The sequence below is a fragment of the Hyla sarda genome (assembly GCF_029499605.1).
Source record: "Hyla sarda isolate aHylSar1 chromosome 2 unlocalized genomic scaffold, aHylSar1.hap1 SUPER_2_unloc_1, whole genome shotgun sequence".
NCBI lineage: Eukaryota > Metazoa > Chordata > Amphibia > Anura > Hylidae > Hyla > Hyla sarda.
In genome coordinates, this window is record NW_026607596.1 from 138,020 (window position 1) to 154,723 (window position 16,704).

The 16,704-nt window shown below is 46.6% G+C and overlaps 1 protein-coding gene across 1 annotated transcript in view; it reads left to right on the forward strand.

Moving 5' to 3' along the window:
* Positions 1-6,349: 6,349 nt before the first annotated feature.
* Positions 6,350-16,704, forward strand: part of LOC130298323 (uncharacterized) — a 28,545-nt gene continuing 18,190 nt past the window's right edge. The window contains exons 1-2 of the mRNA XM_056551253.1: positions 6,350-6,521; positions 6,608-7,141. Coding sequence (XP_056407228.1) covers positions 6,397-6,521; positions 6,608-7,141 — 659 coding nt within the window. The 5' untranslated portion in view covers positions 6,350-6,396. The remainder of the gene's footprint in view (positions 6,522-6,607; positions 7,142-16,704) is intronic.

The window sequence follows — 16,704 nt, forward strand, 5'->3', positions numbered from 1 at the left end:
TTGAACCCTTAGCGGCTTGGATAAGAGATAATGATGTTTATGAGGGATTTGGAGTAAATGGAGAGAAGAGTAAGATCTTGTTATTTGTAGATGATATCCTCCTTTTTGTAACTAACCCACAAGAAAAAATACATCGTATCATTAAGATGTTCGAGGCATTTGCCCCTCTATCTGGGTTGGACATAAATTGGAGTAAATCTACTATGCTCCCCCTGGATGAAGATATGGGGGAGACGGTGGGAAGACTATCCGTGTTAAAAAAAAATGAATGTCTCCATTATCTGGGAGTAAAAATAGCAGCCACGAATGATAGGTTTGTGATTAACAATATACTGCCCCTTTTGAATAGTTTAGCGAAGAGAGTAGAAGTATGGATTAAAATGCCCTTCTCTATGTCAGAAAGGATGGCGATAATAAAAATGGTGGTCCTCCCACAGATCCTTTTTTTTCTTGCTACCTCGCCAGTGTGGATCGGCAAATGCTGGTTCCGGAAGATAGAAGTGATACTGGGTAGATTGTTATGGGGAAGAAAAAGGGTTCGTCTGAAGTACAGATATTTTATGGCCCCTGGAGATAGGGGGGGATTGGATATGCCCAATTTCTTTGTTTATTACATGGCCGCGCAGTTGGTACGAATCGTGAATTGGAGAAATTTTAGATATCTGGAGAAGATTGTAGTAGATAAGGAGAAAGTGAACATATATGAGGTGTTGGAATGAGATGATTATGAGGAGAGTGGGTCAAATAACACGATGTTATTGTATAAATATAGGAAAGTATGGGAAAGATTAAAGGGAGAATTACATGTAGGAAATAGTTTTGGGTTCACACCCCTATGGGGTAACAATAAATTTAAAGAATTGGTGAAGTGTGAGTCAACTTTTTGGGATAGTAAGGGTATAAAACGACTGGAACAATTATTTGATAAAGGACAACTCTTTTCATTTGAGCACATAAAAAGGGGGTATGATATTAGTGATAACGATTGGCTGTACTATTGGCAAGTTAGTCATGCAGTCCATAACACGATAGATAAGGAGATATATGTAGCACAGAAACACAATTTCATAGAAGCACTAACTCAAATAGAGCACTTTAAAAAAAAAAAGGAATATCAATTTTGTATAAGAAATTAAATAAGATTATTGGAGTAAGGGGGATCGACAGAATTAAAGACAAATGGTCCGGAATAGTGGGTACTGTGTCTGAGGAAGATTGGGACATTATGGCCCAAAATATAAGCAAGGTTTCTCGTAATATGGAACATAAAATTACACAATTTAAGATATTACACAAGACCCACTATTCCGCGCTTCATTTACATAGGATAGGGGTGAGAATCACTTCACAGTGTGTTAAATGTGGTTTGGAAGAGGCGGACTATTTACATAGTTTTTGGTCGTGTGAGAAGATATCTGTTTTCTGGGAATCTGTAATAAAAGAGGTAGAAAGTAAAATCCCTGTGAAGGTACCTCGTACGATAGAGTTTATACTGCTGGGAGCTATTGGTAAGATGGGCAAATTTGATTAGACATACTCTTGGATGTAAACAAGTATGGATTTGGCTTCTATGGCTTTTGCTTTTCTTCCGATTGGTGATGTTGTTTTATCGGATTTGTACAATGTATTTTTGTAATTGTTTAATATTAAAATAAAAAAAATATAAAAAAAAAGTAATGTAATAGACAGACCCCAATTTTTAATATTCAGGGACTCTATAGTGACAGGGACTGTTCCCCAGGACTGGCGCATGGCAAATGTGGTGCCAATATTTAAGAAGGGGTCAAAAGGTGACCCCGGGAATTATAGACCTGTTAGTTTAACCTCGGTAAATTGTTTGAGGGTTTCCTAAGAGATGCTATTTTGGAATATCTTGATAAAAATAAATGTATGACCCTGTATCAGCATGGATTTATGAGGGATTGATCCTGTCAAACTAACCTGATCAGCTTTTATGAGGAGGTGAGCACAAGACTGGACCAGGGGCAATCGCTGGATGTCGTATATCTGGATTTTTCCAAAGCATTTGATACGGTTCCACATAAAAGGTTGGTGCATAAAATGAGAAGGTTTGGGCTGGGTGAGAATGTGCGCAAGTGGGTAAGTAACTGGCTCAATGATAGGAAACAGAGGGTGTTTATTAATGGTACTTATTCTGATTGGGTGACTGTTACTAGTGGGGTACCACAGGGGTCCGTCTTGGGTCCTGTCCTATTTAATATATTCATGAATGACCTTGCAGAGGGGTTGAATAGTAAAGTAGCAATCTTTGCAGATGACACCAAACTCTGTAAAGTGGTAAACACTATAGAGGACAGTGCACTGTTACAAATGGATCTGGATAGGTTGGAGGTTTGGGCTGGGAAGTGGCAGATGAGGTTCAACACTGATAAATGTAAGGTAATGCAAAAATCCGAGCTGGGATTATGTATTAAATGGAAGAACACTTAGGACGACTGACATGGAAAAGGACTTAGGAGCCTTAGGTAACAGTAAACTTAGCTGTAGTGACCAGTGTCGGGCAGCTGCTGCCAAGGCTAATAAAATCATGGGGTACATCAATAGGGGCATAGATGCCGACGACAAGGAAATAATGCTACCGCTGTACAAATCACTAGTCAGTCCTCACATAGAGTACTGTGTACAGTACTGAGCACCAGTGTACAAGAAAGATATAGTGGAGCTGGAGAGGGTTCAAATCCCACTAAGGACAACAATAAATAAAGACATTATTATTATTATTATAATAACGTCAGCAGAGAGCACTGTGCTCGTGATGTCATCAGAGAGCATTCCAAAAAGAAAATAATTTCCTCTGTAGTATTCAGCAGCTAATAAGTACAGGAAAGATTACGATTTTTTAATAGAAATAATTTACAAATCTGTTTAACTTTCCGGAGCCAGTTGATTTAAAAGAAAAAAAAGGTTTTCACCGGAGTACCCCTTTAACCCCTTCATGACCCAGCCCATTTTCACCTTCAGGTCCTGGGCATTTTTTGAAAATCTGACCACTGTCACTTTAAACATTAATAACTCTGGAATGCTTTTACTTATCATTCTGATTCCGAGAACTGCTGTAACAATCAGCCACCCCTGTGCAAATCGCCTCAAATGTACATGGTGCACTCTCCCTTCTGAGCCTTGTTGTGCGCCCCCAGAGCACTTTGCGCCCACATATGGGGTATCTCCATACTCGGGAGAAATTGCATTACAAATTTAGAGGATCTTTTTTCCCCTTTTACCTCTTGTGAAAATGAAAAGTATAGGGCAACACCAGCATGTCAGAGTAAAAAAATTATTTTTTTACACTAACATGCTGGTGTAGACCCCAACTTCACCTTTTCATAAGGGGTTAAAGAAGAAAAAGCCCCCCAAAATTTGTAAGGCAATTTCTCCCGAGTACGGCAATACCCCATATGTGTCCCAAAACTGTTGCCCTGAAATACAACAGGGCTCCAAAGTGAGAGAGCGCCATGCGCATTTGAGGCCTGAATTAGGGATTTGCATAGGGGTGGACATAGGGGTATTCTATGCCAATGATTCCCAAACAGGGTGCCTCCAGCTGTTGCAAAACTCCCAGCATGCCTGGACAGTCAATGGCTGTCCGGCAATACTGGGAGTTATTATTTTGCAACAGCTGGAGGCTCCGTTTTGGAAACAGTAGCGTACCAGACGTTTTTCATTTTTTTGGGGGAGGGGGGCTGTGTAGGGATAATGTGTATATGTAGTGTTTTTTACTTTTTATTTTAGGTTAGTGTTAGTGTAGTGTTTTTAGGGTACAGTCACATGGGCAGAGGTTCACAGCAAGTTTGCCGCTGGGAGTTTGAGCTGCAGCGCAAATTTTGCGCCATCTCAAACTTGCAGCACTCACTGTAAACCTCCGCCCATGTGAGTGTACCCTGTACATTCACATTGGGGGGAGGGGGCAAACATCCAGCTGTTGCAAACTCCGAGCATGCCCTTTGGCTGTCCGTGCATGCTGGGAGTTGTAGTTTTGCAACAGCTGGAGGCACACTGGTTTGGAAACACTAAGTTAAGTAATAAACTTTCAAGTGTTTTGCAACCAAACTTAGCGTTTCCAAACCAGTGTGCCTCCAGCTGTTGAAAAACTACAACTCCCAGCATGCATGGTCTGTCAGTGCATGCTGGGAGTTATAGTTTTGCAACAATTGAAACAGCTGGAGGCACTGAGGTAGCAAACGGACAATGTTTCCCAACTAGTGTGCCTCCAGTTGTTGCAAAACTACAACTCCCAGCATGCCCAGACTGCCCAAGCATGCTGGAAGTTGTAGTTCGGCAATATCTGAAGGATCAGATGTTGCCGAACTACAACTTCCAGCATGCTTGGGCAGTCTGGGCATGCTGGGAGTTGTAGTTTTGCAATATCTGGAGGTCCACAGTTTGGAGACCACTGTATAATGGTCTCCAATCTATGCTCTTCCAGATGTTAGAGAACTACAACTCCCAGCATGCCTGAACAGACTGAGCATGCTGGGAGTTGTAGTTTTGCAACATCTGGAACAGCACAGATTGGAGACCATTATACAGTGGTCTCCAAACTGTGGACCTCCAGATGTTACAAAACTACAACTCCCAGCATGCCCAGAAAGCCAAAGGCTGTCTGGGCATGCTGGGAGTTGCCGTTTTGAAACTCCCAGAGGCAGCAGTGAGATCGCTTTACGGCGATCTCACTGCTGCCAATGAAGATGCCGCACTGCTGCCGGAAACTCACCTCCGGGACGCAGCGCCGCCGGGACCGCCTGGAGGACGTCGCTCGCAACGGGACCACTCGGGACACCGCATGGTCGGGTAAGTGATGCCGGGGGATGGGTAAGGGACACTTAGCAGAGCGGTGTGTGTCCCGATCCCCGTGATCGGGACTTACACACCGCGCTGCTAAATATTCTGATAGCGAAACGCTGCTATTAGCTAGTCAGAGTTGACCAGCTGATAGCAGCGATCGCTGGGGGGGGGGGGGGGGGGGATGAAACCCCCCGTGGTCGCATGGTAAGATGGCTGGCTATCAGTGATAGCCACCATCTTACCGGGCGCTGCGGGATGCCGCGAGTAGCGGCAAAAATGTTCATGACGTACCTGTATGTCATGGGTCGGGAACACCTTGCCACCCATGACGTACAGGTATGTCATAGGTCGGGAAGGGGTTAATGGTATAGAGAACTGTGTCTAGTGCATTAACTCTGATTTTTTGCCCATTGAAACCAGTAGGCCCATTGTGGTCTATGGGGAAAGCTGCTGAGTTGCCCATAGCAACCAATCAGATCGCTTCTTTCATTTTTGAAAAAGTCTCTGAAAAATGAAGGAAGTAATCTGATTGGTTGCTATGGGCAACTCAGAAACTTTTCCAGGAAAATATGCTGAGTTGCCCATAGCAACCAATCAGATCGCTTCTTTCATTTTGCAAAGGCATTGTGAAAAATGAAAGAAGCAATCTGGTTGCTATGGGCAACTGCACAACTCTTCCTCTACACTGGTCTTAATGAATCTCCCCCATAGAGGGAGATTTATCAAAACCTGCCCAGAGGAAAAGTTTCTGAGTTGCCCATAGCAACCAATCAGATCGCTTCTTTCATTTTTGAAATAGCCTCTGAAAAATGAAGGATATTTTTGAGATTTTGGAAGCTGGGATACTCACTACACCCATGCATATCTAGATAATTAAGTATGGGGGGAACTTAAATTTATTTTTTAAATCACATGGAGTTTTGACTTTACTTCATTATGGTCGAATAAAGCACTTAAAGAGTTCCTTAAAATTAAAGATTCACTCTTTTGGATGAAAAGGGGCTTATTTATGTAAATCAATTATACGCTTTAGGTCAAATAAAGTCGTTTGAAGAGATAGCCCATAAGTGTGTGGGGGGAAGACAATCACAAACATTGTTTTTTTACAAATAAGTAACACAGATCATAAAGCAATAAAAGGAGAGATTGGAGATTTCAGGGATTCTATATATAAGAAAAGTTTAATTAGACTATTTCCTTATGCAAAGTTGCTGTCTGGGCATGCTGGGAGTTGTGGTTCTGCAGCGGTTGGGGGTTCACAGCTTGAAGACCACTGCTATAGAGGGTGCAAATGTATCTGAGCCCTGGAACTCAAATAATGTGAAATATGAGATGATCAAAATGGAGCCCCTGCACTAATTACTTGGGTTCTGAGGTCTGTAAGGTCCATAGTAAAAACATCAGGTTCTGTCTATAGCAGATACTAAATCATGGCAGCTCAAAGAAACAAGCAGTCATTCTGACATGTCACATGTGATGTCATAGACAGCTGGAGGCCTGACATCCCACTGACAGCCGCCCGAGCCTTCAGTCTGTTCCAGTGCGATTAGTGAGAATAGTGAGATTAGCGTCTTCTTTTTCTACTTGTCTGAAATGGAGCTAAAAGGACTGGGGTTCGTCCCCCTCCTGTTGGCGTTTTGGTGTGCGGCCTGGCTTGCCACCAGCTACATCATGACGGTCGTCCTCGGCCATGCAGCCTCGCCACTGATGAGCATCAGGTAAGATAAACAAGCAAATGATTCTTATTTCATGGGTTGGGAGTGAGGAAATATCCATAATAACATTGGTTTCTTTTCCTTCACAGTGACGTGGGAAATGTCTTTCCCGAAAGCATATTATTCAGAATTGGATTTATAGGGACGTCCATTGGCACTTTGGTACTAACCTTTCTTATTTATAAGTATATGGTTATGCATACTGAAGAGTTCAGGGGTCATCAGGTCCTGATCCAGAGGATCCTGCTGGCCATTGTGTGGGCCTCCTGTTTTTCCACAGCTGTTATGCATGTATTGTCCCCCGAAGAATATCCCAGGATACACTTTGTCAGCACGATAATTTTCATTACATGTGAAGCCTTATACTACCTTGGGCAGTCCATCCAGATGTATAAATTACCAGGAGCAAAAAAAGTCATCCACCATAGTAGATGCACCTGCTGTGGCCTGACTTTTGTCTGTGTAGTTTTCTATTTTGGATATGAAACATTAAAGGAATTATTCCATAATGATGAAGACTGGGACGAGATCCGTGAAATCCCCATCATAATCATCGAGTGGGTGATGCTTCTACTGATCCTGATAAACATCGTGACCTATTATTCCACCATGCAGAGGTTATTGTTGACCGTCTCCAGAAACAGCTGCACACTCTCTCTTAGAGTAAAAATTGATGACTTCGGGGTGTAGACCACCACGGGGGCCATCAAGTGGACTTCTGGGAGAGATACTGCACAGGACACGGAAAACATCTAAAGAAGAATAACTGGGGGACTACATATGGTGCCAGTAATCATGACACAATAATATGAGCTGGTGATATTACCTATACAAAAAAAAAATAAAAAAAAATTATAAAAAAATATTGGTGTGTGAAGTGTAATACCTAGTTAGAAAAACAGAATCAAATTCATCATTATAACCCCCCTCTGCATTACCCTGTTTATTATTTTTCAAGCAAGCACTTTGTTCTAATTCGTCCACTCTCTGGCGTGCTCCTTGTATAAGGGGTTTGGGATACCCTTTTTGTTTAAAACGATCCTCCAGGTTCTCTAGTTGTTGTAGGTATTTTTGTGTGGAAGAACAATTCCTTCGGATTCTTTTCATTTGACCGAATGGAATGTTCTTCTTCCATTATTTAAGATGGCAACTGTTAAAGTCGAGGTATCTGTTTGCATTCACCTCCTTAAAATAGTTGGCAGTATGCGAACAGCCATCCTGAATATAGATATTTAAATCCAGGAACTCACATTTTTTGGGGGACTGATGCAGCGCTGCCTTTGGCAATTTCTGGCTCTGCTATAGCGCTTTTTTTGAGGGGGCGTGTCGGCTGCCCCTTCATCTGGCGGTCAACCTGCGCTATCTGGCCAGCGAGCCAGGGCCCCGTACAGGAGATCACGGGGCCCCCCAGCGGTCGGACCCCCGCAATCTGAAACTTATCCCCTATCCTTGGGACAGGGCCGGACTGGGGATGAAATCCAGCCCTGGAAATTACTGTATACCAGCCCCACAGCATTGTGTCATTGTGCCGGCAAACAGCCACCGAGCACAGGCGTATCACTTTGCGTGGCTATACATATATATATATATCACAGAAGGAATACACCAGTACTTTGCCAAATTTTTCAATAAAGTGGTGTCAGCGACCAAGACCTGATCATAGTCCACCACAAATTCAAAAAGTAAAATGGCACAACACTCCCTTATAATCAGGGCCGGTTTTAGGCTTAGCGTGGCCTTAGGCAAAATCAAAAGTGGGGCCCCAAAAGTCATAGTAGTGCACTAACTAGATTTGAACAATTTTGGTCACTTCAAATACTATAAAAAAAATATCTAAAAAGCTATTGAAAAGTCCCATCAAAACAAAAATGGTACCGATAAAAACTACAAATCACAGCGCAAAAAATGACCCTCACATCCCCATATACAGAAAAATAAGAGTTATAGGGATCAAAATAGTACAATTTTATATTTTTGTATAGTTCCCCCCACATTAGGTAAAGAGTATAGCTCCCCCACATTAGGTGTGCAGTATAGTTCCCCCACATTAGGTGCAGTATAGTCCCCCTCATTAGGTGCAGTATAGTTCTCCCCACATTAGGTGCAGTATAGTTCCCCCACTTCAGGTGCAGTATAGTTCTCCCCACATTAGGTACAGTATAGTTCCCCCACATTAGGTGCAGTATAGTCCCCCCACATTAGGTGCAGTATAGTCCCCCACATTAGGTGCAGTATAGTCCCCCACATTAGGTGCAGTATAGTCCCCCACATAAGGTGCAGTATAGTTCCCCCACTTCAGGTGCTGTATAGTTCCCCCACTTTAGGTGCAGTATAGTTCTAACCACATTAGGTACAGTATAGTTCCCCCACATTAGGTGCAGTATAGTCCACCACATTAGGTGCAGTATAGTTCTCCCCACATTAGGTGCAGTATAGTTCTCCCCACATTAGGTGCAGTATAGTTCTCCCCACATTAGGTGCAGTATAGTTCCCCCACATTAGGTGCAGTATAGTTCTCCCCACATTAGGTGCAGTATAGCTCTCCACATTAGGTGCAGTATAGCTCTCCACATTAGGTGCAGTATAGTTCCCCACATTAAGTGCAGTATAGTTCCCCACATTAGGTGCAGTATAGTTCTCCCCACATTAGGTGCAGTATAGTTCCCCCACTTCACGTGCAGTATAGTTCTCCCCACATTAGATACAGTATAGTTCCCCCACATTAGGTGCAGTATAGTTCTCCCCACATTAGGTGCAGTATAGTTCTCCCCACATTAGGTGCAGTATAGTTCTCCCCACATTAGGTGCAGTATAGTTCTCCCCACATTAGGTGCAGTATAGTTCTCCCCACATTAGGTGCAGTATAGTTCTCCCCACACTAGGTGCAGTATAGCTCTCCACATTAGGTGCAGTATAGCTCTCCACATTAGGTGCAGTACAGTTCCCTGCACATTAGGTGCAGTATAGCTCTCCACATTAGGCTGGCATTATAGTTCCCCCACATTAGGTGCAGTATATAATCCCCCCCCCCTCATTAGGTGCAGTATAGTTCCCGCACATTAGATGCAGTATAGTTCACCACATTAGGTACAGTATAGCTCTCCACATTAGGTGCAGTACAGTTCCCTCCACATTAGGTGCAGTATAGCTCCCCACATTAGGTTGGCAGTATAGTTCCCCCACATTAGGTGCAGTATATAGTCCCCCCTCATTAGGTGCAGTATAGTTCCCCCACATTAGGTGCAGTGTAGTTCCCCACATTAGGTGCAGTATAGTTCCCCACATTAGGTGCAGTATAGTTCCCCCACATTAGGTGCAGTATAGCTCTTCACATTAGTTGCAGTATAGTTCTCCCCACATTAGGTGCAGTATAGTCCCCCACATTGGGTGCAGTACAGTCCCCCACATTAGGTGCAGTATAGTTCCCCCACATTAGGTTGGCTGTATAGTTCCCCCACTTCAGGTGCAGTATAGTTCTCCCCATATTAGGTACAGTATAGTTCCCCCACATTAGGTGCAGTATAGTTCTCCCCACATTAGGTGCAGTATAGTCCCCCACATTAGGTGCAGTATAGTTCTCCCCACATTAGGTGCAGTATAGTTCTCCCCACATTAGGTGCAGTATAGTTCTCCCCACATTAGGTGCAGTATAGTTCTCCCCACATTAGGTGCAGTATAGTTCTCCACATTAGGTGCAGTATAGTTCTCCACATTAGTTGCAGTATAGCTCTCCACATTAGGTGCAGTACAGTTCCCTCCACATTAGGTGCAGTATAGATCCCCACATTAGGTTGGTAGTATAGTTCCCCCACATTAGGTGCAATATATAGTCCTCCCCCCCCCCCCTCATTAGGTACAGTATAGCTCCCCACATTAGGTTGACAGTATAGTTCCCCCACATTAGGTGCAGTATATAGTCCCCCCCCCCCCTCATTAGGTGCAGTATAGTGCCCCCACATTAGGTGCAGTATAGTTCCCCACATTAGGTACAGTATAGCTCTCCACATTAGGTGCAGTACAGTTCCCTGCACATTAGGTGCAGTATAGCTCTCCACATTAGGCTGGCATTATAGTTCCCCCACATTAGGTGCAGTATATAATCCCCCCCCCCCCCCCCCCCTCATTAGGTGCAGTATAGTTCCCGCACATTAGATGCAGTATAGTTCACCACATTAGGTACAGTATAGCTCTCCACATTAGGTGCAGTACAGTTCCCTCCACATTAGGTGCAGTATAGCTCCCCACATTAGGTTGGCAGTATAGTTCCCCCACATTAGGTGCAGTATATAGTCCCCCCTCATTAGGTGCAGTATAGTTCCCCCACATTAGGTGCAGTGTAGTTCCCCACATTAGGTGCAGTATAGTTCCCCCACATTAGGTGCAGTATAGCTCTTCACATTAGGTGCAGTATAGTTCTCCCCACATTAGGTGCAGTATAGTCCCCCACATTGGGTGCAGTACAGTCCCCCACATTAGGTGCAGTATAGTTCCCCCACATTAGGTTGGCTGTATAGTTCCCCCACTTCAGGTGCAGTATAGTTCTCCCCATATTAGGTACAGTATAGTTCCCCCACATTAGGTGCAGTATAGTTCTCCCCACATTAGGTGCAGTATAGTCCCCCACATTAGGTGCAGTATAGTTCTCCCCACATTAGGTGCAGTATAGTTCTCCCCACATTAGGTGCAGTATAGTTCTCCCCACATTAGGTGCAGTATAGTTCTCCCCACATTAGGTGCAGTATAGTTCTCCACATTAGGTGCAGTATAGTTCTCCACATTAGTTGCAGTATAGCTCTCCACATTAGGTGCAGTACAGTTCCCTCCACATTAGGTGCAGTATAGATCCCCACATTAGGTTGGCAGTATAGTTCCCCCACATTAGGTGCAATATATAGTCCTCCCCCCCTCATTAGGTACAGTATAGCTCCCCACATTAGGTTGACAGTATAGTTCCCCCACATTAGGTGCAGTATATAGTCCCCCCCCCCTCATTAGGTGCAGTATAGTGCCCCCACATTAGGTGCAGTATAGTTCCCCACATTAGGTACAGTATAGCTCTCCACATTAGGTGCAGTACAGTTCCCTCCACATTAGGTGCAGTATAGCTCCCCACATTAGGTTGGCAGTATAGTTCCCCCACATTAGGTGCAGTATATAATCCCCCCCTCATTAGGTGCAGTATAGTTCCCCCACATTAGGTGCAGTATAGTTCCTCACATTAGGTGCAGTATAGTTCCCCCACATTAGGTGCAGTATAGTTCTCCCCATATTAGGTGCAGTATAGTTCCCTCCACATTAGGTGCAGTATAGTTCTCCCCACATTAGGTGCAGTATAGTTCTCCCCACATTAGGTGCAGTATAGTTCCCCCACATTAGGTGCAGTGTAGTCCCACACATTGGTGCAGTATAGTTCTCCCCACATTAGGTGCAGTATAGTTCTCCCCACATTAGGTGCAGTATAGTTCCCCCACATTAGGTGCAGTATAGTTCCCCACATTAGGTGCAGTATAGTTCTCCCCACATTAGGTGCAGTATAGTTCCCTCCACATTAGGTGCAGTATAGTTCTCCCCACATTAGGTGCAGTATAGTTCCCCCACATTAGGTGCAGTATAGATCCCCCACATTAGGTGCAGTATAGTTCTCCCCACATTGGTGCAGTATAGTTCCCCACATTAGGTGCAGTATAGTCCCACACATTGGTGCAGTATAGTTCCCCACATTAGGTGCAGTATAGTTCCCTCCACATTAGGTGCAGTATAGTTCTCCCCACATTAGGTGCAGTATAGTCCCCCACATTAGGTGCAGTATAGTTCCCCACATTAGGTGCAGTATAGATCCCCCACATTAGGTGCAGTATAGTTCTCCCCACATTGGTGCAGTATAGTTCCCCACATTAGGTGCAGTATAGTTCCCTCCACATTAGGTGCAGTATAGTTCCCCCACATTAGGTGCAGTATAGTTCCCTCCACATTAGGTGCAGTATAGTTCCCCCACATTAGGTGCAGTATAGTTCCCCCACATTAGGTGCAGTATAGTTCCCCACATTAGGTGCAGTATAGTTCCCCACATTAGGTGCAGTATAGTTCCCTCCACATTAGGTGCAGTATAGTTCCCTCCACATTAGGTGCAGTATAGTTCTCCCCACATTAGGTGCAGTATAGTTCTCCCCACATTAGGTGCAGTATAGTTCTCCCCACATTAGGTGCAGTATAGTTCCCCCACATTAGGTGCAGTATAGTTCCCCCACATTAGGTGCAGTATAGTTCTCCCCACATTAGGTGCAGTATAGTTCCCCACATTAGGTGCAGTATAGTTCCCACATTAGGTGCAGTATAGTTCCCTCCACATTAGGTGCAGTATAGTTCTCCCCACATTAGGTGCAGTATAGTTCTCCCCACATTAGGTGCAGTATAGTTCCCCCACATTAGGTGCAGTATAGTTCCCCCACATTAGGTGCAGTATAGTTCTCCCCACATTAGGTGCAGTATAGTTCCCCCACATTAGGTGCAGTATAGTTCCCCCACATTAGGTGCAGTATAGTTCCCCCACATTAGGTGCAGTATAGTTCCCCACATTAGGTGCAGTATAGTTCCCCACATTAGGTGCAGTATAGTTCCCCCACATTAGGTGCAGTATAGTTGCCCCACATTAGGTGCAGTATAGTTCCCCCACATTAGGTGCAGTATAGTTCCCCCACATTAGGTGCAGTATAGTTCCCCCACATTAGGTGCAGTATAGTTCCCCACATTAGGTGCAGTATAGTCCCACACATTGGTGCAGTATAGTCCCCAGGCCCGTCGCTACCGGACCGGCAAACCAAGCAATTGCTTGGGGCCCCGAGCTGGCTGGGGGGCCCCGAGCAGAGCCGGTGCTTGCCCGTCCTGTAGCGACGGGACACTTCGGGGGGCCCGCACATTTCACCAAAATTACATTTTTGATGGGCGCGGGCCCCTTAAGAAACAAAGCAGGGCCGGCACCGGACAGGTCAGGGGATGATTGGAGTAGAGACGTCACGTGCCCCGCGCAGGCACGCACGTTTACGCCAATCACCTGACCTGTCCCTGCTTGCGTCCCCGCGGGAACCTCCAGCATCCTCCGTGCAGTGACAGGAGCAGCAGCAGACTCCCGCCTCTGCAACGATCCCCGGCAGGGTAAGTAAACTGGCGCGGGGGGCCCGGGGGATTGTATGGTTGTCAGGGGACTGCAATGGTGATGAGAGGTGTTTGTGTGTGTGTGTGTGTGTGTGGGGGGGGGGGGGTCATGGGGGTCATGAGAGATGCAGGAGGGGTGTTATGGGGGTCATGAGAGATGCAGGAGGGGTGTTATGGGGATCATGAGAGATGCAGGAGGGGTGTTATGGGGGTCATGAGAGATGCAGGAGGGGTGTTATGGGGGTCATGAGAGATGCAGGAGGGGTGTTATGGGGGTCATGAGAGATGCAGGAGGGGTGTTATGGGGGTCATGAGAGATGCAGGGGGGTGTTATGGGGGTCATGAGAGATGCAGGGGGGTGTTATGGGGATCATGAGAGATGCAGGAGGGGTGTTATGGGGATCATGAGAGATGCAGGAGGGGTGTTATGGGGATCATGAGAGATGCAGGGGGGTGTTATGGGGATCATGAGAGATGCAGGAGGGGTGTTATGGGGGTCATGAGAGATGCAGGAGGGGTGTTATGGGGTCATGAGAGATGCAGGAGGGGTGTTATGGGGATCATGAGAGATGCAGGGGGTGTTATGGGGGTCATGAGAGATGCAGGGGGTGTTATGGGGGTCATGAGAGATGCAGGAGGGGTGTTATGGGGATCGTGAGAGATGCAGGAGGGGTGTTATGGGGTCATGAGAGATGCAGGAGGTGTGTTATGGGGATCGTGAGAGATGCAGGAGGGGTGTTATGGGGGTCATGAGAGATGCAGGAGGGTGTTATGGGGGTCATGAGAGATGCAGGAGGGGTGTTATGGGGATCGTGAGAGATGCAGGAGGGGTGTTATGGGGGTCATGAGAGATGCAGGAGGGGTGTTATGGGGGTCATGAGAGATGCAGGAGGGGTGTTATGGGGGTCATGAGAGATGCAGGGGGGTGTTATGGGGGTCATGAGAGATGCAGGGGGGTGTTATGGGGATCATGAGAGATGCAGGGGGGTGTTATGGGGATCATGAGAGATGCAGGGGGGTGTTATGGGGGTCATGAGAGATGCAGGAGAGGTGTTATGGGGGTCATGAGAGATGCAGTGGGGTGTTATGGGGGTCATGAGAGATGCAGGGGGGTGTTATGGGGGTCATGAGAGATGCAGGGGGGTGTTATGGGGATCATGAGAGATGCAGTGGAGTGTTATGGGGGTCATGAGAGATGCAGGAGGGGTGTTATGGGGGTCATGAGAGATGCAGGCGGGGTGTTATGGGGGTCATGAGAGATGCAGGAGAGGTGTTATGGGGATCGTGAGAGATGCAAGGGGGTGTTATGGGGATCGTGAGAGATGCAAGGGGGTGTTATGGGGATCGTGAGAGATGCAGGGGGTGTTATGGGGATCGTGAGAGATGCAGGGGGTGTTATGGGGATCGTGAGAGATGCAGGGGGTGTTATGGGGGTCGTGAGAGATGCAGGAGAGGTGTTATGGGGATCGTGAGAGATGAAGGGGGGGTGTTATGGGGTCATGAGAGATGCAGGGGGTGTTATGGGGGTCATGAGAGATGCAGGAGGGGTGTTATGGGGGTCATGAGAGATGCAGGAGGGGTGTTATGGGGGTCATGAGAGATGCAGGGGGTGTTATGGGGGTCATGAGAGATGCAGGAGGGGTGTTATGGGGGTCATGAGAGATGCAGGAGGGGTGTTATGGGGATCGTGAGAGATGCAGGGGGTGTTATGGGGGTCATGAGAGATGCAGGGGGGTGTTATGGGGGTCATGAGAGATGCAGGGGGGTGTTATGGGGGTCATGAGAGATGCAGGGGGGTGTTATGGGGGTCATGAGAGATGCAGGGGGGTGTTATGGGGATCATGAGAGATGCAGTGGAGTGTTATGGGGGTCATGAGAGATGCAGGGGGTGTTATGGGGGTCATGAGAGATGCAGGGGGTGTTATGGGGGTCATGAGAGATGCAGGAGGGGTGTTATGGGGGTCATGAGAGATGCAGAAGGGGTGTTATGGGGGTCATGAGAGATGCAGGAGGGGTGTTATGGGGGTCATGAGAGATGCAGGAGGGGTGTTATGGGGTTCATGAGAGATGCAGGAGGGGTGTTATGGGGATCATGAGAGATGCAGGAGGGGTGTTATGGGGATCATGAGAGATGCAGGGGGGTGTTATGGGGGTCATGAGAGATGCAGGAGGGGTGTTATGGGGGTCATGATAGATATAGGGAGTGTTATGGGGGTCATGAGAGATGCAGGGGGTGTTATGGGGGTCATGAGAGATGCAGGGGGTGTTATGGGGGTCATGAGAGATGCAGGGGGTGTTATGGGGGTCATGAGAGATGCAGGGGGGTGTTATGGGGGTCATGAGAGATGCAGGGGGGTGTTATGGGGGTCATGAGAGATGCAGGGGGGTGTTATGGGGGTCATGAGAGATGCAGGGGGTGTTATGGGGGTCATGAGAGATGCAGGGGGTGTTATGGGGGTCATGAGAGATGCAGGGGGTGTTATGGGGATCATGAGAGATGCAGGGGGGTGTTATGGGGGTCATGAGAGATGCAGGGGGTGTTATGGGGGTCATGAGAGATGCAGGGGGGTGTTATGGGGGTCATGAGAGATGCAGGGGGTGTTATGGGGGTCATGAGAGATGCAGGGGAGTGTTATGGGGATCATGAGAGATGCAGTGGGGTGTTATGGGGGTCATGAGAGATGCAGGGGGGTGTTATGGGGGTCATGAGAGATGCAGGAGGGGTGTTATGGGGGGTCATGAGAGATGCAGGAGGGGTGTTATGGGGGTCATGAGAGATGCAGGGGGGTGTTATGGAGGTCATGAGAGGTGCCCCCCCCCTGCACCTCTCCTCATCCCCCCCCCCCGGTTATAATAGTGATGAGGAGAGGTGGGGGGGGGGGAGTTATAGTAATAATGAGGAGAGGTATATGTATATATGATGTGTATGCATGTGTGGCAGTATTGTATTCAGTGGATGCAGTGTGGAGCAGCATTATATTCAGGGTACAGTGTGTGGCAGCATTATATTCAGGGGTACAGTGTGTGGCAGTAT